Source organism: Sander lucioperca, chromosome 20 (assembly GCF_008315115.2).
Source record: "Sander lucioperca isolate FBNREF2018 chromosome 20, SLUC_FBN_1.2, whole genome shotgun sequence".
NCBI lineage: Eukaryota > Metazoa > Chordata > Actinopteri > Perciformes > Percidae > Sander > Sander lucioperca.
In genome coordinates, this window is record NC_050192.1 from 26480017 (window position 1) to 26499002 (window position 18986).

The following is an 18986-nucleotide window of genomic DNA, read 5'->3' on the forward strand; positions in this document are numbered from 1 at the left end:
GATAACAGCTTTAACTATTAGGGACTCATACTCCCGAGTGCTAAATAACAAACAATACAAAACTGCAGCAAATAGAAGTTTGATTTATTTGTTTCCTGCCACCTTTAACCTTTGACCACAACCACACCGCTAACAACTCCATCATGAGTCTCTCTTCATTCTCCTTTTCCCAGACTCCATTTTGGAGAACGAAGAAGATACTTTGCATTCGGCTGGCTTCCCTTAGCTTAGGGCTCTGTGTTGGGGTGATAACGGCCCGTTGGCCCACGCGTCTTCCCACGCGTCAACGCTCTCGGCTCATCCCTCCATCAATTAATGAGGGCCCGAGTCCTCGGAGAGAGCTGCGCCTTCTATGTTAATTACAGGACAAGTGAGAGGGACAAAACTCTTTCACTTCTTCAGGCCTGGAGAGATTTTCAGCATATGTGTTTGTGAGTGTGTGTGTGTGTGTGTGTGTCTGTCGCCAGCCCTCGTGGTAGAGAGAGCAGCTATTTCATCATTTCATGCGGCTCCTCTGAATCACTCTCCACAAACACAATTCTCTCACATTTATTGAGGCGGTGTGGAGAGAGCTAATCCAACTTGATGCCACAGAAGAAGAAAAAAACTTCTGCCCTGAGAGCTGCTGCAGACCATAAAGTGTGTCCTACGGCTTAACTAAAGAGAAGAACATGGCACTGACAATGCCATACTTGAAGGTTTAATTCTTAATGGCTTAATACACCTGCAAAAATGTTAAAGAAAAACAATAACCAACTTGTCCTTCTGAAAACTAAAAAGTATTTCTGGGGGGTATTATGTTGAATACTCAGTCCTTATTAGCAGTTGAAAGCATTCTGAGATGCATTATTCTTGGTTTGTAAAGACTCGGGCTGGGACGATTCGATTCTTTCACGATACATGGGTGCCGAGTTGTATTGCAATTTTCATTTATTGCGATTCTAGAAGTATTGCGATTCAATGGTGTTTTTTTTTCCTTTTCCAATTCTAGAGACAATACCAGTATATCATTAGTCTTTTCTAAAAACTAAATGTTTTCTAAAAAGAATGCACATCATATATCAGTCTGACTTTTATTTCATGTGTAAAGAACATTTCAACATTTCTGCTTTCGCTCTGTTTTGCTGGAAACGGATATGATGCAGTCGCCGTCAGCAGTGCAGTATAAACAGAAAATATTTAGGTGAATCATTGGTAAAAAATATCAATTCTAGGGAAAAGAAAAAACAGCTAAAATAAAATAAAGATACATAAGATTTTTGATTTTTTTCCCCCCACCCCTAGTGAAGACTTCTCCCACTCTCACATTTCCTGCTCTCAATTCACGCTGATGTACACAAACACATCCGACAGATGCGCCGCAGACACCACAGCTGACACTGAACTGACCTGACATGATGGTGTCCGTGATGTTGAGGTTGTTGAGCGACAGCCCCAAGGACTGACGGGAGGAGGACGAGGACGTGCTGGAGGTCTCGGAGGGCGGCCGGGCCGTCTTGACGGGCGTGGCCGTTGGCGTTGCGTTACCGCTGGACTTGAGGCGATCGTTCTCTGCTTTCAGCGCCTCGATCTCATTCTATTTAGTGACAAAAGAATGAAAATCAGACAAAATGCCTCATTCATTTCCAGATTATGCATCGCTTCTATTGGACTCCCGCCAGATTGTTTAGCATTGGTCTGAAAGACACACCAAATTGTTGGAAATGTAAGACAGAGGACAGCCAATTACTTCATGTCCTATGGTCCTGAGTCCTGAATTTGGACCGGGATACATGATAACCTATGTCTGATTGCAGGGACCCAGGTTCTATTCAGCCCAAGATTATTTGTTCTGGGAGATGGATCAATCTTAAGTGGGATGGATAAACACATAAGAAGCTGGGTCCAGACTAGTTTAATGATAGCCAGACAGATTATTTTAAGAGGATGGAAGAATGAAGGGATGCCGTCAATCCAGGAGTGGGCTTATGAGATGGCTAGGGTGGCAGTGGCCCGTTCAAAATGTCATATAAATGGTTTGCCAGAGTGGATGTCTATACTAGGAAATGGGGAAAGTACCTGAACTTTCTGGAGGGCTCCTAGGAAGCTTTGTGCTGGGGAGAGCCGTGTATGATGGGCTTATGGTGTTGTCATTTATACATATAAATGCATATGTTTATTTGGTTTATGGCTTATCGTCTATTTTGATATTATTTTGTTGAATGGTCTTAAATACTGTAGTTACTGTGTCATCTTTTCTTGATTTTTGTCTGGGTGGGTGGTATGTTTTGTATGTTGTTAAAATATAAAAATATAATATAATATAATATAAATTTTTTGAGCTTTATGGCTCTCTTTGTACCGGTTAAGTCTCAGATAAGGAGCCTGACATGATCCCCCAGATCTGAGCCGAGACTATAGGCTTCTACAGACGAGGCAATCCACATCCACAAAGAGCCACTTAATTGAGACATTTATGGTGATATTCTTTGAACATATGCTCCTTTTAGGAATATGAAATGTCGCAGCACCTTTGAACATTAAACTTTAAACTGATGGGTGGTGTCTCATTGCAATACATCAATGGGAATTATATAAATAAATCAGATAAGTGTATTTGTAGGGAGAAAAACATCACTTTGTATCTTTTTATCCCGCTTCATGGGCAATTGTAGTAAAGTAAGTAATTTATTAATTGCCAGTTTTGGAGGCAATACATCATGCTGGCTCAGTGTAACTTGTGATAGATGGAAAGCCACAGTATCCTATGTTCTCCTAGTTTTATGTTTCCTTGCATTACTTTTTCTCCATGAGATGCCTCTAGAGAAAACTGATGGTTTGATATGGCCTAAGAAGTAGGGCTGACACCGATTAAAGAAATTCTTAGTTGACTAACACTCATTTGATTCTGTCGACTAATTGATTAGTTGATTTAACCGAGAGGTCTGGAGAACTGAGTTTCTCCAGCTAGAATCGTGCAAAAGCACCACTTTAAATCTTCTGCTTACCAGAGATGTGCTCATAAGTTATTTGGCAAAAAGTTTTCAGCATGACAAAAAGCATAAAACGTGACTAATCGACTAAGAGGGGACAGCCCTACTAAGAAGACAGGTATAAACATGACTGATGAATCCTTCATGTTTGGCAGAAGAGATATTCAGATTTGAGTTCTTTACTACCATGACCTCCTGACAAATGGGCAATTTGGTTCCAGTTTGACCTTTTCAAACATAAATCGATGCCCACAGGTCAATCAGCAGGCACTTGACCTGCATTCAGCCGGAGAGTGTAACCACACCTGCATGCGGTTCATGGCCTCTCGGATCTGGTCCAGGTGGTGGGCGGAGCTGAGCGCCTCCAGGCGGATGTCCGTCAGCTTGAGCTCCTTCTCCCTCAGCTCGTTCTTCAGCTGGAGGATGGTCTCCGCCTCGGCTTCGGTGCATTCGCACAGCCTGCAACCGGGGTTACACACAGGGGGGTCACCAAACACACACACAAACACAATCTTAAAGAGAAAAAATACACACTGAAAGGAAACAAGAGAGCTGAAGTTCAGAGGGGAGTTGGAGTCAGTGGTGAAAACCGCACAGGCAGGTACAACATGGAAGTGAATGGGGAAACTGGGACATTTGGGACAGCAAATCCACCCCCATTTACAATACTCCCCATTGAGTTACAATGCATTGATCACACAGTAAACAACTACAGAATAAATGTTGGTGCTGTGGTAGTAGCCCTTTCATCATTATTCAGTTATTTGCATAATAAACAGGCAGAGATCTGATACATAACTAGAGTTAGATGCAATGCTATTTTGCTGTCAAAAACACGACAAGAATGTGTCACGTGTGAAATTCCATAACTGACACATCCACATGCTCTGCTTCTTAAAAAGGAAATTATCTTACCAGCTGCCACACAGCACAGAGCTGCTGGTTGGCAACATGACCACATGTTGTCCCTTTTGCAGTGACATAGAGCCAATTTGTTCTGGTATATGCTTGTCCTTTTCACCCTTTATTCAGCCTACCGCTACAACCGGCCACTTCAGAGGTCCTGGTTCAGTTTGTGAACCACAGAGATCATCACCTCCGACATGCCAAGATGCTTATGGCACTAAGATGCAGAATAAAGTCACACAAACACACCCCACTGCACACACACTCCCCTGGGAGCGTGCCACACAGTGCCTATTACCGAGATCTGTGCTTGTAGACCACATGACCGTTTTGCCTTTTCTTTGGCGTCCAAATGGGAGAGGACTTGCTATCGCAAACGCACTTGCTAGAGCAGGAGAGACGTTAAAGAAAAGGATGAACAGAGAGGTCGGAAAAGAGGTAAAAGAAAGTTGTGGTAAGGATTAACAGACATTTGTGAAAACAAAAAAAAAGAACTACTGCTGTGCAAGACTTTGTTGTGCAATGATATATGCAAGTATGTACAAGGGGAGAGAATTACCTGTGGAGATATATATATATATATATATATATATATATATGTACACTGTATGTATGTGTGTAAAAACTCACTCTGTGGTGGAGGGCGAAGAATGCAGCGTGGCGATGCTGCCTTGCCGGTTGTCGTGCTGCAGTTTGGGCGAGGACGGCAGCGAGTCGTTCATCTCCTCCATCTCGTCGTGGGACTGGGATTTGGTTTTCTTCTTGCTAAACGCCTGCTTGAAGGAGCTGCGCAACTGCAAGACAGATAACACAAATATACAGAGGCGAAGACGTCAATATCGTCATCCATTAACCTCTTCAATCACATCATGTCAGTTCCCAAGAGATAAGCTCTGGTGACATCACATCCTGCCAGATCAGGAAGTCACTGTGTGTTGTTTCCAAGCACATGGTCACTGTCTGGTTAAAAAGGTAAAGAGGGAGGCAAAAAGCAAGGCCGTAAGTAGAGATGGAAATGAGGGGGGGGGGGAACCAGGCTTTTTAATGACCCTAAAAATGAAGGCTGAACAGGCAATCAAAATGAAGAATGGAGGAGGAAAAGATGGAGGGAGGAACAAGGGGAGGATTGCCGTATCCATGCTGACGTTTCCAGAAAAGGGAAAGAAGAAATTGCTCTGAGAGGGGAAAAAAAAGCAGAAACGGATGAAGGAGCAAAGAGAGGAAAGGATAGGGAGGATGGGGAATAACCACAGCACACACACGGAAGACACTCCGGGAGCCACTGACCTGAGCCGGGATGGTATCAGCCACCTGAAGACGCAGAACACACCCAACGTTAAGCCACGCCAACACACACTCTTTACTGAGCACTTTGTTCTAAGCAAATACAGGTAGTGCTGTTGCGAGGTTGATGATAACGAAGATGATTTCTATAGTGATTACGTTCAGAGCATCCCAATGTATCGTCCTGCTATCTGATTGAGATATACACAGCCATGTTTATCTGATTTTTAACATGGGTGTCCACAACCAGGCAAAGAAATGAGTAGGTTCCCATGCTAAGAAAACATGTTTTCCATATGGGTTATTTAGTGCATTTTGTGTACAAGACCTGCACTGTAAGTACAGTATGTGGCACCAGACAAGCTTACACGGTTATAAGCATGTAGTACAAGACGTTGCATGAAATCAACAGGACCCATGCTAAACAGAACAAACAAACAGCACATTCATTCAATATAAGTACACTCAATACACAACATTTTACAACACCGCCCAGTGCATTCTGGGAGAGGCTCCAGGCCCCCTGCTACCCTGAGCAGGAGAAGCAGCTATAGAAAATGAACAACATATATCATTCTGGCAGATTTTTACACACGTCATGTCATGTTAGTCTTAAAGGTTGAGCCTTCTATGGACAGTCCTGATGTTCACTCGTGTTTGCAGTTATGAGTATGCTAAAAATGTCCTCTGTGGGGACATTTTTGACACCTTCCACAGGGAGGTCTGTGTCTGTGCTTTAGGCTGCTTGAGCAGGTCAGATGCTTGCTGGCATAAAGTCCTTGCCTTATCTACCCATCATGACCTGATGCTTTCCTGCTCTCTCTTCACTCCCTTCTCAGTAACCTCAGTTCAACTCTATCAGTGTCTCCCCTCGTGTGTGCACCAAGGCAGGATTTATGCAAATGAATAATTAATTGCTGCTTAAATAAGGGATTGATTTGTATTCATGAGCCTGATTTTTTTTTTTTGGGAGTGTCTCACTTAACATAGCAGGCAAGGGTGTCACTCTCAGTGGTGAACTTTTGGGCTGTTAGCATGCATTTCATTTCAAGGGCAGGCGTTTTGCATTGCAGCAGAGAGTGAACACTGGCTCTGGCTCTGCGCTCTTTGGCTGAGACGGAACTTCTAATATGTCATCTGGCTGACTCAGGGGGCTGCAGCAAAATAACAGCTCTCCAGCCAGGGACTCTGAGCTGCTATTGTAGAATGAAGCAACGGACAGAAAAATTGGAGGGAGGGACAGAGAGAGAGGAGAGAGCTTTATAGTTGTGCATTTTTTGATAATTGGCTTTTTCTGCGTAGATTTGTGACTATTTGTGGATACAGACCTCAGTAGAAAGGGAACCACAAAGCAGGTGTAAGTACATCCTAGACACTTAAGACCACCAAAGAGAGACAGAAGTTAAAGTGAACTTTATGGAAGACTTGAGTCTTTCTAGACCTTGAAACTTGACCAAGTCCAGTTGAGTACCTGAGGGATTAAGAGTCCTTCTAAAAAGTACTGTGGGAGGTGAGAGTGTTTCTCTTCTGCCCAGACTTTCCCACTCAACTCAGCTTTCAAGCTGAACTTAAGTATCCATGACGTTAGTGGCCACTTGGCTCCTTTCCAACCTAATTTCCATGCTGCTGTCACTGTATATGAAATTCAAAGTGCATCTCAAACAATAATTGCAGGGTGTTTAAGTCCTCTGCCCGGCACCTCTGTTAGCCCTCACCGCTGGATGGTACCTCAGCCACTCAGCTGTGCAACCATCTCAGCATTGTAACCTAGCAACGGGAATATGATGGCCCGTTAAGCAAGAGGTGAATGCGATATTAAGATTTTGCTGAAGAACTGTGAGAATCGGTAAAACGAAAATGCTCTGCCTTCAATCGGAAAAGTGTCCAAACAAAAACAACAACTTTGGATTGTGAAGGTAAGTGGTGAGCTGATCACAAGCTGTGATTGGATGGAAATTAGCCCAACCAATTATTCACAGGCTGACTCACTCAACAGCAGTTTCACAAGGGATGTAAGAAGGAAAAAGAATGGAAAGGCAAATCTTAGGTCGAGCTATATGCAGGTATATTCAGGATATTCAACACATTCTACCCTTACGTGTCAGGCATCTAGTTGATTTCAAAGCTCTTTCAGTGGGTGCAACAGTACAATAAGCTTTATATCCTAGATCCACAAAAATGATATATCTCCTAAACAATGATTAGAAAACTAAATGTAAAAATATGCGTCTTCTGATTGAATAAATTTGAGATGAAAACACTTAAGTTTCATAGCCTGTAGGTATGCTTAAATCCAATTCAACTCCCAAGTAGCAGAGTGAAATTGTTGGTGAGTAATTTACAGATTTCTTTTGATTTGTTTTTATATTTTCTGGTATTTTGTGCCCCATCTGAGATTTCCTTTTTTGTTGTTGCCAATTTTTGGACTCAACCTTTCATTGCAGCTTTTGTCTCACAATGATGACACCTACCCAGCTCTTCTTCTTCTTCTTTTTGTCTTCGGTGTCCTTTCCCAGACTGCCCATGCTAGAGTGACTGGCTGCGCTGTTGATGCTGGACATGCTTTCTGACGAGTGCTGCCGTCTAATCCGCAGGTCTGGAAGTGACAGACAGAAACTACCTTAGTGCACTGAAAGGATGAGATACAACGTAATGCTGATCCATGTACCAAAGTGTTGCAATGCGACCCCCATGGTTACTGGTGGTATCAGATATTGAAGTTTAACTGCCTTTTCACACCTGAAAGCCCAAGGTTTATGTTTTTGTAACATTGTACATTTGATCTGGTTAGTTTTGGCTTTACACTGCAGTTATGCAAGCACACTAAAGAACTATACATGACAGAACTACGTCCTGTTGTCATCACATACGTGAGCCGCGTCTCCCGGTACTTGTAGTTGATTGGTTTGTAGACGGGCTTCCCTCGTCCTCTCGTTTTTTCAACTGACTGCTGCGGATCTTTTTGTTTTGTTGCATTGTTGAGAAGCAATACACGGGAACTTTACTTGGGTTTTGAGGAGCTGCAGCATTTATTAGCAGAGACAAACTGAATCCTACACTGTACATTAAGACTATTAAACTGCCAATTTATTTGCTGTTACGATAGCCGACAGCTGTCTGCTCTGAGTGCATTCACCGTCACTCTCTCTCATGTAAGCCTATACACTAAGCACTGAGCATCCCCGGTCTTATACCACGACGTTAGCCTGCCAGAGCTTCCTGTATTTGGTCCGAAAGTCCGAACCATCCAAAAAATGAATTCACACTGGAAACGAAATGGACCATTGTTTAGTTTGATCCGGACCGAGACTACCTCTTTTGGTCGGACCAAATTTCGGCTGTGTGGTCCGGACCATGGTCCGGGGGGAGGTTTCACACCTGTAATTTTGGTTCGGATCAAACTGAAAAGTCTGAAAGTCCAGATCAAACGAGGTAGTGTGAAAGCCCCCTAAAACTTCAGCAAACACACACGCTGAGTAGCTACTTAGAAAATACAGTGCACCTACAATCGCCGCCTGTTATTTTGATAAAGAAGTCACCTAAAAATAATTGCAACCTCTGTGACAAATGTGTTACTACTTCACAATAAAAGCCAGCCTGTGTTTCACAAATTCATATTGTGAACAAGCAGCAGGAGGAAAATGTTGGGTAAGCATTAGCACTTAATACAACTGTAAGAGAGTGAACAGTAAACAGTGAGGCTGATATCAATTAGATAAAATCAGCCAGGTTACATGCATGGATCGTTTAATGTGAATCCCTTGAGCATGTGAAGGCAATTTGTAGCCACACTCCTCCAGTAACTATATAAAACAACTATATAAAGAGATCATTACTGAATGTAAATACACTGAATGGCTTTTGCTGAAAAAAAAAAGGACCATAAATAGTATATAACTTATTATAACTTTAATGTTCAGCTATGTTGGGGTTAGCTTGGCTTGAATGAGGAGGTTGGACACTTGAAAAGGTAATTTATCAAGGCTTTCCAAAACTGACCTATACAGCACAAACACTTCAAGTATTAGGGGTCTAACTCCCCCTGGGGCCAATCAGGCTAAAAATGCATCCACTCATGAAACACTAAGGCATCTAAGGGCCCCTCAAAACACCACGATTTAAGAGAAGTTTGGTCCAACAGTCCCTGCTGGTTTCTTCGTTACCTTTGTGAAGGTGGTCAGGGCCGTTGAGCGCCACCTGGATGGCTGTCTGAGCGTCAGTGTTCTGGGTCTTCAGTGTCTCTATTGTCTCCCTCAACTCAACCAACTCAGTCTCCTGGAGAGAGAGACAAGAGAGTCGTTTAACAAAAGGATGACGCACCAAAAACTGTTCTTAGTTTGGCCAAATGTGCGAAGCTTCATCACTGGAAACAAATTCCTAAATTTGGCATTGGCATGGCATTCCGTAGAAGGGAATCAGAGACAAAAACGAAGGGAGGGTGTTTTGAAGAAGATAGGAGTCTCCCAGTGGATTTGCCCCAACCCCCACACCACCTGCTTAGAATAATAAAAAAAAAAAACTCTACTCTGTTGAACCAACACGATCAGCTAGAAGGAGTCTCCTATTCTGCCATGCCATGCCTGAAAACCCACTAAGGGCTGCAGATAGGGTTTCCGCTTTAATTAAAAGTTGGGACAGCCTTGTTTAACAAAGACATCCCACCAGATCCCAGTCTGCTTTAATTTATAGAGGATTAAAAAGCTGCCAGGGCTCATCAGCACTCTGTGTGTGTGTGTGTGTGTGTGTGTGTGTGTGTTTGAACAGAAGGAAGTATTCATAATTTGTGTTAGGGATATATCTTTGAGCATACTGGTGTTGCTGCTGCTGCTGCTACTGTGTGATCAGTGTTTCAGCGCAATTCAAGCTCTTCTGAAACCTCCTGTAAGCCAAAAAGTCGACTTGAAAATGGGAGAGAAATAGACCTGGGAGGAGATAAATGCTGGAGGATTTTTGAAGCATACACTGGTTTTATCACTTAGGTTCATGAAATATGCTGAACCCTTGCAAGCCTGTGCAAAACCAGGCTTTTTACCTCCTTGTGAAGCAAAAAGATTTGCACTTTAAGCAAGTCAAACACCTTTGATTAAGGTTAGGAGAAAAGTTAGAGAAAAATTCAGGCAACAGCAAAAACTTTAATAAGAAAAATCTTCGTGAAACCCTAGAAACCTTTCACATGGGTCAGGAACTGAACCTAAAGATAAAAAAAAAATCCCATTAACCCGCAGCCGCCGACCTCTACAGTCTTACGTTTCACTGCACTATTTCAATGTCAAACCAGTGCCTGGTTTTTCATTTCTCCTCCCTGTAATCCCTTCGCCATGGAGTTCACATCCAGTATATTTCAAATTCCAGACTAAGCTCTTGCACCTTTTGTTCAGCGGTCATGGTGAGGCTCTGCAGGCGGCAGGTCATGTTGCTCAGGCTCTTCTCAAAGGCCGCCACCAGGTGAGCCTGCAGACACAGAGAGACACAAATACAGTCTTCAGCTACTGCAGGAGTGTAGGGTAACGTGCCATTAAGTCATTTTAGCATTTATTTTTCCACAGGCAAACTATAAAAACTTCATAAAAGGGTAAAACGTGTACATTTCAAATACTGTTTTATTCTCTTAGAATATTAAAAACTAAAAAGACCCCTATCCACAGTAAAATTGTCAAATTGTACAGTACAATAAACACAATGTATCACTATGTATAAATCAATATACATGAATGTTTTCAAAAATGTTTTCCTCCCTTGAAGAAAAAGCCTATACAGAGAATTAATGAGTTTGTCCGCTGGTTGTTGACGATAGCTTTCAAGTGAGTTTTCGCTTGAGCCAAAGACGACTGAGGAGCAAACGAGATGTGGTGTGGAACGTTTGTACACCCAAGTCTGAAGTTTTTTACTGCGCCCGCCTGAAGAGGTTCCCTGTACCTTATAAAGAACTGCTGCTGGGAGATCTAGCTTTTAATAAAACAACAAAAACACATAGCCCTTCACTTTGAGTCACTCTCAGATTTCAAGGGCAAGTTCACACAAAGCATGTTCAGAACGGTTTATTTTATTTATAACAGGGAGTTTGTTAAGAGCGTTTTACAGTATATAACTTCACAGTTGCATCTTATTGCTACAAAAATGTCTTTCTGGACTAACAGCACTAAGAAAACACTCAGCAGCACTGAGAGAATGATGTCGATATCACAGATGAATGCCCTCCCTGACTTCATCTGTCACCTGAAGATGCAGAGGCGACACGCTGAAGGATGGCAAATGCTTCACGACATCACGCCATCTGCTCTGCTGAACCTGTAGTTTGTGTGTGTGTGTCTGAAAGATGTGTATCTGTGCATGTGTTTTTTTGAATATGTTTATGTCTGAATGTCTGGTCAAGCCTTATGTTCAAAGTTGTGTGTCCTTGTACAAATCTGAGTCTGTAAAATCTGTGTGTGTAGATGTGTGTGTGTGTGTGTGTGTGTGTGTGTGTGTGTGTGTGTGTGTGTGTGTGTTCTGCCAGCTCATCCTCCCATCCTTTGCTAGAGACCCTGAGACACCTGTCAGGCCTGGTGTGTCACAGAGAGGTGGGCAGCATGCCCAGACAGATCAGACAATCTCTGCTTTACACAAACACACACACACACACACACACACACACACACACACACACACACACACACACACAACTTTGCATTGTAACACATACAAGGACTTTCAAGGATTTGTTCCCAAATGTGCAATTTAGCTCTGTCACAATGGGAAAAATGCCTCATCTTTCTATCCCTGTGATGACTTAAGGACCCAAAAATACACACACGCGCACACGCACACGCACAAGGACACGCACACACACACACACACACACACACACACACACACACACACACACACACACACACACACACACACACACACACACATGCACCCTGTGTTGCCTCTTCCATTCTGTGTCCCTGGCTGAATCAGCAAGGGTCTTGACCTTTAGAAATGCCAACTGTTCCAACTCGTCTCTCCAACTTCACATCTCTTTCCAACTCCACCTGTGAGCTCCTTCTCAACACCCCCCTGCCCACCTGTCCGCCATGAAGGAGGCGCTGATCAGACTCTAACGTGTCCTGTGGCCGAACCATCTGTCCTGCTCCTGGGGCCCAGCCCCGGCGGACACGCGTGCACCCTGAACCCCTGTTTTTCTGACCGCCGTCCTGATCCTGGGGTCTGGGGTAGAGGTTGACGGTGGGCCAAACCAGTGAACTGGACGAGCAGAAGTCATTGGTGTTGGTGCAGTCGGACGCCATTGCTAAAGACGCGGATGACATCTCAAGGGGGTTTTATGTTGGCAGAAGACGGACGGCGCACAGTCACGACTACAGTGGTCTAAGCCAGAAGCTACTGCTGGGCTGCCTTCTTTAAACACTATGGCATGAAGGGGAGGGGGCGAATGGGAGGGAGGAAAGGGGATGATAAAGAAGAATACGGCCAAAAGAAGAATAAGAAGAACAGGGAGTTATAGGGAGGGAGGAACCCTTTTCAAGCTGAGGAGAAAGGGAGAGGCGACAAGGTTAGAAAGACACAGTGACGGTTGAGTAGAAAAAGGAAGAAGATCGAGAGGAGCGGAGGGGCACATGGTTGAACTATTAAACCCGATTTAGTGTCAGTCCAGGCAGGAAAGCATATCCTCTTCACAGGCTTTAAGGTGGTACAATACCTTATCATACCAGTTTGGCAGCATTTGTTTTTCTTAATCCCTTTTAACAGGATGTTGGTTTTACTCATTCTGCTACATTTTTATTAAATAATACCAAAAACAAACACACAGTTAATTAAAATGACGTATGTGGGGAGTTCTTAATGGTAACTTCTTTTAATGGTAGTCATTTTCGATGACAGCATGCACGACCGAGGGTACTGAAACCCCTGTAATATTTAATTTAAAGTGCTCATTTTCAGGTTCATAATTGTATTTAGAGGTTGTACCAGAATAGGTTTACATGGTTTAATTTTCAGCAAACACCATATTTTTGTTGTAATGCACATTGCTGCAGCTCCTCTTTTCACCCTGTGTGTTGAGCTCTCTGTTTTAGCTACAGAGTGAGGCATCTCACTTCTGTTCCATCTTTGTTGGGAGTCGCACATGCGCATTAGCTAGGTCAGCACAGCTGGCTTGTCAGTTGCAGAGTATGAGGGCGTGCTACGCTAGCAGCTAGGCGAGCATTATAACGTGTGTTACAAAGTGACGCACGTTTGTCACGGAAGTAAAGGTTGGACTACAATAGAGCTGTTTGGAGCAGTTTGTGATCAGTGTTTTCTGTTGGAGATGGTAAGTCCCTTTGGGGGGGACTTTGGGCTTTTTCACTTTGTAAACCTATAACGTGAACAAAAAGACATAACACAATAAAGGAAAGGGAAAAAGCCAAAAAGCATAATATGAGCACTTTAAGATCCAAGTTCAATTTCCCACACAAAACAAACCCAAAAAATTATAATAATTATGTATGCAGAGGTTCAGCAAATTAGAGAGATCAAGATCAGGTGACCTTAATCACTGAAAGATTTCCTCTGTGGCTCTTTGATGAAAAGACAGGCGATCAATGAAAACACATTCAGCCATTGCAAATGTGCATGACGGCACCAGAGACCGCTTTTCCACACAAAATACCCTCTCTCCCTAACCTTAAAATAAGGATTGCAGAGAATAAGACATTTGGATGCTTGACACCCTTTCTAAAACTACATGGTCAAATATGCATTAAGTTGAGGTCACAAATTGAAATGACCTTTTAGAATACACACCATAACCCATAACACTGTAATGTATTAAGAATAAATGGCAAGGAAAATAGTGTTACATAACATCATATTAAGGAAGCAAGACATCCTCAAAATACTGTTTCAAAGTGCCTTTTAAAACAAGGTTGTTCCGTCTTCTTCCTGAGTAGATGACATTTTAAAAATACCATCATATGCAGCTTTTATTTTAGCCAAACATCTACCAATGTGTAGGTTCCTGTACAAATGCGTGTATTTCACGCATACACGTGTTCAGGAACATAAATGGCTACATCCACACTACTATGCTTTCTTTAAAAACAAATATCTTTTGCTACGTTTACGCCTACGCCACTACTGAGACCTTTTCGAGCGCCTAAAACGATTTGAAATACGCCGACCCCGTTTTGGTTTGAAAAATCCGGTGTTATGTTGTAGTCTGGACGGGCACAAACGGAGATCTTTGGAAACGACGATACGCGTCAGTCAGTCTTATCGGTTAGGTATAGGCTTACACACCTTTCAGTAACAGATCTCCACCTCGTCGTTGGTCCAAGCAAATAAATCCCTGGTCTAACTTTTTCCCATTGTTGTTTGCTTTCTTCATAGTATTTTCTGTATTTTTCAACCTTATACATGATTTTACTGTAGTACATGTAGCCTAAGCGATGTCTCTGGCAGGTCTTGCACATGGCACAGTGAGTGTCTAGTTTTGGGCCGTGGGTGGACAGCATGTCAGGGCTACTGAGGCACACACAGAAGGATAAGACGAGCAACCCACCACGCTGTCACGTAGTTACAGTGTGATACAGCTCCAGCACAACACAGCCAGTGTTTGTTTTTAAAATCCCAAGCCTCTAACATGAGAGTGGGAGCTGTAAAGCACATATGGGTGTTTGCATATGGCTTGGCACAGTAAGGCATGAGACTGGTAACCTTTTCCACTGCTGTTTTGATGTTCAGTGACCCTGTTAAGGGCCAGTGAATATCAACAACATGTATGGCGAAACAGTCTTTTATTCAGATTGTGTCTTGGAATATATCTCCCTTTTAAATAAATGTACTACACAAAGCTGTGGCAAATTGAAAATATATGCAACACACTGTTTGGCCCCTGCAAAGTGTAAATTGTTGTTCTCACCAGGCCATGCTTGATTATTTCTTGAATGTTTTTTTCTGCCTTATATTGTTGCAGTGTTACAGCATATCTTTCTACTTGTTGCAGGATGATTACAATCCTGTCAGTAGCTTTTGAAACCAGTATCAAATACTGTAAATTATATGGCAGCATTGGCAGGCTTTTACTTTACCATAACCATACTGAACTGTAAAGAAACAGTAAGAATTCTCTGCAATGTTTTAAAACGTTACACATACTGTAAAATGTGGGTGCAAGCTGCAAGTTTTTTTTTTTCAAGCAAGTTGCTTGAAAAATGTAGCCAATTACTCATTACTTATTACTCACTGTTTATCACATTACTAATTTCTCAACAGCAAAAGTAATTCCTTACAACACTCATGAACATTACTTTAGTTTTGTTACTCATCCCAGCTCCGTCACAGGTGCATTTAAATGGCACACCCACATGTCAAATATTATTTAAGTTATAACAAAAGTATAAAGTTAGTTTATGTGTATTTTAAATGTGTTTATATAGCTTAACGTTAGCCCCAATAACGGCAACGGACAGGTGATAACTGAATGTAGGCTTACCGGTGGCTAACAACACAACATGTCGGTTCATATTTGTAAATTGGGTTTCTACTAGAACAGGGGTCTTCAACATTTTTTAAGCCAAGGACCCCTTATCTGAGAGAGGGACGGAGCAGGGACGCCCTACTACATATGTTGTATAAAACTGAGTTTCATATTAAACTGGGCCTATAATAACAGCGGTCTAAAGCCTTTATACATACTGTACCTTTTTAGTGTACAGAATACTAAGCTATTAAATAATTGTTGCCATGTTTTTATAAATCATGTTTTAATGTTAAACATACATGTGGCACAGTGAATCCTTAGAATGAACTGTATGTGGATGTTAGTGACTACCTTACCTATGTGTTTTTTTTTTTTCTCACAAATTGGCTGATTTATATTTGCTAATAATATGTTGGATTCATGTTAAGACATTTTCTTTTTTTTTTTTGAAGACCTCTGTACTAGAACATATGTACATGCTTTAATGTTCAAAAAACACATTATTTTTCTCATACTGTCTGTATATACCTGAGTTCACCCTCTGTCTGAAACACTCTGTTTTACCACCTGTCTCTTTAAGCCCCCCCTCCCAAAAAAGCCCAGTCTGCTCTGATTGGTCAGTGTTTCCGGGTCTTCCCCATCTGTGCTCTCGGAGTCTCTGCACCGTGATTGCAGCCGGGGATTTACTGTAACGGCACTGTAGCGGCACTTTCTACCTATATATAGTATAGTTGTGACATCACAACTGTACGGAAGTCCTGACGGCTCGTTTAAAGGCACAGTTTCTAAATACAGGCGGTGTGCATTTCTCTGTGGATTAAGCATTTTGATACTTTCACAGTATTTATATAGCACCTCAACCTACTTTATAATAAAAAAAGATATGGAAATCTTACTTTTTACAATGTAGGACCTTTAAGAGTATTGAATGGTGAATTATTCCACTGAGACTGTACTGCAAATGGGAAACTCTATGCATAGTTAAGCTTTATGTGAGATTTCCCATCAACAAATTTGACATGACCAAAACAAACCGGAAGTTGTCTGACTGTCCCTACATAACTCCTCTTTTATAAAGGCATGGCTCCCTTTTCCAGTCGTCAAGTTTTCCTGCAGTTTAGCCTTCAGTTTCTGCTCTGAACAACTTTGTGATCAAAGCGTCCGACCGAAGCGAAGACCCTGTCTGCCTCCACGCTTGATCAGGCACTTGGCATTGAGGGCGTGGGGGCTGAGCCGAGGAAGACGCTGGAGTTTGTCGATCTATCTGCATCTGAGCATTTCGTCGCGGGGTTGGAGGTCTCTGTATCTCACTCTGTTTCACCCACGCATGACGCACTTGAGTCTAGATTCACTTATCCTCATCTCCCTGTTCTCTTTCTGCACCCGTCTATCTCTATTTGATACTTCCCGCATGGTTGAATGGTGGAGAGGCTCCTGTTCTCGCTAAAACCCCACCGGCTGAGACAAAAGCAAAGAGACAATCCTCGCTGTACCGCAGATACGCATAAGACACGCATAAGAAAACATCCCACCTAAGGACAGGCACGCAAAAACACACACCAACAAAAATCAAACAAGCAAAAGCCTAAATACACACACGGTGGCTTCAAACACAAAGAAAAGGAATTAGTGGGCGTCTTAAAGATTTATATTCCTTCCAGAGCTTCAATAGGCAGCGCTTCACATAAAAGCTCTCTGACAGCTGGTTATCATGCAAATGAGCCGGCTGTTTTGACAGCGCATTTTGAAGTAAACAGACTCACATTGGCAGACAGCTGAGACGTCAGGGTCGCCACCTTCTCCTGAGAGGCGTCCAGCTCCCGACGCAGCTTTCTGATTTGCTGTTTGGGGAAGAAAAGTGAAGAGGTATAGTTAACACTCCTGAAAAAAAACCCACAAAGAAAATAAGACGTGTTGAACTTGCAACTCCTGTGTTGATATCTTTGATGTAAAAACCGTGCAGTTACATGGTAATACTGTGTAAAAAGACACTGGGGTGAAGTGTGAACACAAAGTGTGGGGGATTACCGTGGAATTTTGGACTGTTTGGCCCTTGATTGAAAAGAGAAGAGTAAAAATTAACACTATGTTGCATGCCTATATCAAACAGCATGTACTGATGTGGCTGGAGAGAAAGGTGTTATCACAAGCCACAGCACTGGTTTTCTCATAGTTATACTCTAAGCAGCCAAGCAAGAGATATAGGTAAGTATTCCTGATCTGGATCAAATAGCATTTGCAAATACCTGATATTGTTTCTTGCATAATAAGATAATTGCAAGATGTGTCAGTTTACCAAAGTGAACAACACAAGTACAAGAAAGTATGGACAATCACAGAAATCACACTGCTTAGTTCCAAAGTGCTGTCAACATCAGAATTTTGGTTTGACGTGTATGTCTTTTTTTTTCTAAATATATCATTCATATTTAACAATATATAATGCATATGACAAAAGGCATATTTCCCCCTTGTTTCAACAGAATGCATTGGCAGTTTTGGCATTTTAGGAGGATTTAGATTTAGATTTTAACTCAAAACAATGCTAACACTGCTTAGCCACGTTGGTGTGCCAACATAACACCGAATGTCTCAAGTAAATGATGATAAATTCAAGTCCTGTGCAGGTCAGAAAACAACTTCAGATGTTTGAAGGAAAAACAACCAGAATTGGGTCACTTGTGGTACTGCACTGTGACTGTAGTCCAGGATTGTCACTTTGTACTGTGTGAGCTGTCCTTAAATGCTACACCCCCCACCCATCTGGCAGGGTTAAAACAAACTATTAACAATTACTGTTTGACCCAAACTAGAAGTTAAAGCTCTAATAAACAAGGACAGACAACAGGAATTCTAAGAGAAGTCACAAAATCAAACCATAAATCTGGAAAATCAAAGAAGAATCAGTGATTAACTGAACAGGATTGTTGAAGGAAGCCAAACAAAAAAAAAAGAGCAGGGCAGGGCATGCATTACATATGTATAGTGTATGTTTCAGTAATGAGTAAATTACATAAGCTATGTAGCACACGGCTGATGAAGATGAAATAAATGCAAAAGATGGTAATAGAAAGCAATGCAACATGGGGTTAAACTGCTTTATTGTAGAACGTGAAACACATTCTTATCCACCATCACATTTCTCATATTCATGTAGTTTTTGGTTGAAACTCATCATCAATAGGCCAAATGCAGAAAAACTGCCTTAATGCGTGTGACTTGGAGGTTTTTGGCAGGAATCCCCGGGGGAAAAAGTCAGGTAACTTGAAACTTAATAAGACAAAACTCCTTTTTTTTTCCTCCCAGCTACCTTTGATGTGCTCATGAGCAAGGCACTTAACCCCCCACCCGCATCTGCAGTGCAGCTACACTGAGCACCT

The 18986-nt window shown here is 42.2% G+C and overlaps 1 protein-coding gene across 8 annotated transcripts in view; it reads right to left on the minus strand.

The window, feature by feature from the left end:
• Nucleotides 1-18986, minus strand: part of nav3 (neuron navigator 3) — a 221088-nt gene that overhangs the window by 13214 nt on the left and 188888 nt on the right. For 5 of the 8 annotated variants that reach the window (XM_035996053.1, XM_035996057.1, XM_035996055.1 and 2 more), the window contains 10 exons: nt 17635-17658; nt 17370-17447; nt 10530-10613; nt 9326-9437; nt 7634-7758; nt 5166-5189; nt 4509-4672; nt 4177-4263; nt 3278-3431; nt 1390-1576 (listed from right to left, as the gene is read on the minus strand). In XM_035996053.1, the coding sequence (XP_035851946.1) occupies nt 1390-1576; nt 3278-3431; nt 4177-4263; nt 4509-4672; nt 5166-5189; nt 7634-7758; nt 9326-9437; nt 10530-10613; nt 17370-17447; nt 17635-17658 (1039 nt within the window). The remainder of the gene's footprint in view (nt 1-1389; nt 1577-3277; nt 3432-4176; nt 4264-4508; nt 4673-5165; nt 5190-7633; nt 7759-9325; nt 9438-10529; nt 10614-17369; nt 17448-17634; nt 17659-18986) is intronic. The other 3 variants (XM_035996054.1, XM_031306139.2, XM_031306140.2) reach the window with 3 other exon arrangements.